Source organism: Micropterus dolomieu, linkage group LG08, assembly GCF_021292245.1.
Source record: "Micropterus dolomieu isolate WLL.071019.BEF.003 ecotype Adirondacks linkage group LG08, ASM2129224v1, whole genome shotgun sequence".
In the NCBI taxonomy this organism is placed as follows: Eukaryota; Metazoa; Chordata; class Actinopteri; order Centrarchiformes; family Centrarchidae; genus Micropterus; species Micropterus dolomieu.
The window spans coordinates 28,989,487-28,993,370 of record NC_060157.1 but is presented as its reverse complement, the minus strand read 5'-3'; the positions used below and the strand labels follow the sequence as shown (position 1 = coordinate 28,993,370).

At 40.8% G+C, this 3,884-nt stretch overlaps 1 protein-coding gene across 2 annotated transcripts in view; it reads left to right on the top strand.

Moving 5' to 3' along the window:
* LOC123975654 (serine/threonine-protein kinase mTOR) overlaps positions 1-3,884 on the top strand; it is a 384,954-nt gene that overhangs the window by 353,759 nt on the left and 27,311 nt on the right. For both annotated transcript variants that reach the window (XM_046057314.1, XM_046057313.1), the window contains 2 exons: positions 2,011-2,088; positions 2,368-2,475. In XM_046057314.1, the coding sequence (XP_045913270.1) occupies positions 2,011-2,088; positions 2,368-2,475 (186 nt within the window). The remainder of the gene's footprint in view (positions 1-2,010; positions 2,089-2,367; positions 2,476-3,884) is intronic.

Here is a 3,884-nt window from a genome sequence, read left to right as displayed (position 1 = left end):
AATATTCCTGTTAGTGGTGTTATAACAAAGTGGAAGCGATTGGGAACAACAGAAACACAGCCATGGAGTGGTAGGCCACATAAAATCACAGCGGGGTCGGCTCATGCCGAGGCACAGTGCACAGAAGTCGCCAACTTTCTGCAGAGTCAACAGCTACGGACCTCTAAATGTCGTGTGGCCTTCGGAGTAGCTCAAGAACAGCGCGTAGAGAGCTTCATGGAAATGGTTTCCATGGCCGAGCAGTTGCATCCAAACCTTACATCACCAACTGCAATGCAAAGCGTCGACTGCGGCGGTGTAAAGCTTGTAGCCGCTGGACACTAGAGCAGTGGAGACGTGTTCTCTGGAGTGACGAATCCCGCTTCTCTGTCTGGCTATCCAATGGACGAGTCTGGGTTTGGCGGTTGCCAGGAGAACGGTACTGGCCCGACTGTATTGAGCCAAGTGTAGAGTTTGGTGGAGGGGGATTATGGTGTGGGGTTGGCCCCTTACTTCCAGTGAAAGGAACTTTTAATGCTTCAGCATACCAAGACATTTTGGACAATTTCATGCTTCTAACTTTGTGGAAACAGTTTGGGGATGGCCCCTTCCTGTTCCAACATGACCGCATACGAGTGCACAAAGCAAGGGCCATAAAGACACGAATGAGCGAGTCTGGTGTGGAGAACTTGACTGTCCTGCACAGAGTCCTGAGTCCGATAGAACACCTTTAGGATTAGAGCAGAGACTGCGAGCCAGGCCTTCTCGTCCAACATCTGTGCTTGACCTCACAAATGCACTTCTAGAAGAATGGACAAACATTCCCATGAACACACTCCTAAACCTTGTGGACAGCCTTCCCAGAAGAGTTGAAGCTGTTATAGCTGCAAAGGGTGGGCCAACTCCATTTTAAACGGATTAAGGATGGGATGTCATTAACCTTCATGTGCATGTAAAGGCAGGTGACTCAAAACTTTTGGCAATATAGTGTATGTATCATCAATATAGTGATAACTTCCATTTAGCCCCCCCCAAAAACTTTTTAATTCCTTCCAAATCCTCTCTACATACGTAACAGGAAAAAGTATGTGAACCCTTTGGAATTACCTGGATTTCAGCATAAATTGGTCAGAAAATGCGATCTGATCTTCACAAGTCACAACAATAGATGTGTGCTTAAACTAATACCACGCAAACAATTATATTTTTTCATGTTTTTATTGAGCACACCTTGTAAACATTCACAGTGCAGGCTGGAAAAAGTTTGTGAGCCCTTAGGCTAATTCCTCAGGGCCTGGTTGCTATGAAGGAAAATTAATTCCAAAGTTTATCAAGAAACATTTTGCAGGGGAATGTTAGGCCACCTGTCTGCCAATTGAAGCTCAACAGAACCGTTGTTCAGCTTTGATCTGCAACTACAGAAACATTTGGTTAAGGTTATTGCTGCCAAAGGAAAGTCAACCACTTATTAAATTCAAGTGTTCAGGTACTTTTTCTACCCTGCACTGTGAATGTTTACACAGTGTGTTCAATAAAAACATCAAAGCAATTGTTTGTGTGGTATGGTTTGTGTGGTATTGACTTACATGAAGATCAAATGACATTTTATAACCAATTTATGAAGAAATCCAGGTTATTCCACAGGTTTCATGTACTTTCCTGTGACTGTATGAGTTTCGACAGACATGGATGTAGTGCAGTTGTAGTTTTAAGTTAGTTTAAAGATTCATTTGACATCCACAACAATGGTTACATAACTTTCACACTGTTGCTCTTAACAGTTAATTTGCCTCTCCTCGTAAAACACTTGGCTCTCAGCAGAAAACAAACTAACAATTAGACAGACTCAGACAGGCTTATGAAAATTAAAAAACATAAATACAGAAAGAAAAACATAGTTGGGGGCAGGTATTGTATTTGGGTGAGTGAATGAACTATCATTGTTTGATCGTCATTGTTTATGGGTGAAATAGGAAGCTACAGATTTCTTTAAAATTCAAGATCAAACTAAAAATCTGTTTTTTAATGTAGTGTATTGACAAAGCAAGAGACCTCCTGGATGCTGAGCTGACAGCCATGGCTGGAGAAAGCTACAGTCGAGCCTATGGGGTAAGTGTTCCTCTGAGACAGCCAAAATATTCAACACCTGACTTCATCCTGCAGGTTGACAGCAGACACATTTCAGTCGGCATCTAGATACTTGATGTTACAAATAATAGGTGTAAACAAAGCCATTATAATAAGGTCCAGTGAATTTCTGAATGCATTCAATTGCGGATTCTGATTCATTTACTGATTAATTTAGTGATCATTTTATATTTTCCAGAGGAGGCCTATTATAATGAATGTGTGGCTATGAATCAGTGTGTGTGTATGTTTGTTTCCCAGGCCATGGTGTCTTGCCAGATGCTGTCAGAGCTAGAGGAGGTGATCCAGTACAAGCTGGTGCCAGAGAGGAGGGACATCATTAGAGAAACATGGTGGGAGAGGCTTCAGGTAACTACGTCACATGATATATGGACGCATACACTCACACTAACTCACACGTGCAACTACAAATGTAAAGCAGACGTTGGAAAGACTACTGTTACTAATCAGAAACATTATAAGCCATGAACAATACATACATGCAAAGGCACACACACTAATACCTCAGTGTATAAGGGTTCACCATCTTGTGGATTTGTTTATTTCTTGGTTTGAAAGAAAATTTTAAGTACATTTCTAAAACTATAATCATGTTAGGCTGTGTTATTTAGTTTCAAAAAAGTTATTAGCAAGTAGCCTAGCTAATAAAGACCGTTATGTTAACCTTAGAAAAGTGATCAACTGGAACCCCTTGCCCCGGCACCACAGTTACGCCATATGTCATTCTGTGGGGAACACTGAACATACAGTAAATGGACATGTATATCATGAGCTTAAGTTTGTCCTGCTCAAGATAAAACTTCCAAAAACACCTACACATTTAAAAAGAAAACAAAACGCTGCCCGTGCTTGCTTGCCTGCATGAAATAACCCTTGTATGAATATTCAGAAAAGATTTTGTGTAACCCACACTGTAACCCCATCCAAACTCTTCCTATTTCCTGCGACTGATTATGATTACTGCTATTATCATTAATTGTGAATTATAGTGTTGCCACATGCTGTGAAATTTGGCAGGAAGATGTGTGGAAGAACCACAAATCCACAAGAGTTTGGGAAAGATTTTGCCGCCGCCAAGTCTTTGGAATTAGAGACAAATGCTATCTGATCTAAAATAATACTGTTTAAATGCATCTCTTCCATGTTAGCCCTTTACCAGCTGAATCAAAATGTGATTGTTTGAAAGGCTTCTGCCTTGAATGTGCACACTGAGGGCAGAATTGATGTCAGGCATAGAAACTGATAAGCTTTTGATCTGTGATACACCTTTTCTTACTGATCAGTTTAATTCTTGTCCCTCATCTCCTGCTCAGATGTTACTGACATTTTGGAAAATCATGATCTCCTTCTATATTAAAACAACTGAAAACGAGCATTAAGTGGCCATTCACATACACTGGGCATGCGTGTGCTGGTTTAAACAGGATGCAGATTGTCTTCTTCGCAGTTACAGAAGATTTGACAAAAGAAGAAAGCACTACAGAAAAATAACCACACCAGATATTTCTTGCATGGACGGACAACGAGGTGGAACTACCACTGAAAGTAACACGGGAGTCCAAAGCGATTTTCGAGTCGTTGCAAAGTAAATATGCTGGCATGCACAGTAAATGTGTAAAAGCCCAAAACATTTTAATAAAAATAGTAGGGGTGATTCCGTATAGTTGAAGATTTGATGTTTCTATAGGAGGAACTAATTCGACTTCCGATTCTTAGGAGAGGCGTTGTGGATCATACCATTTTTGCAAAATGGGAGT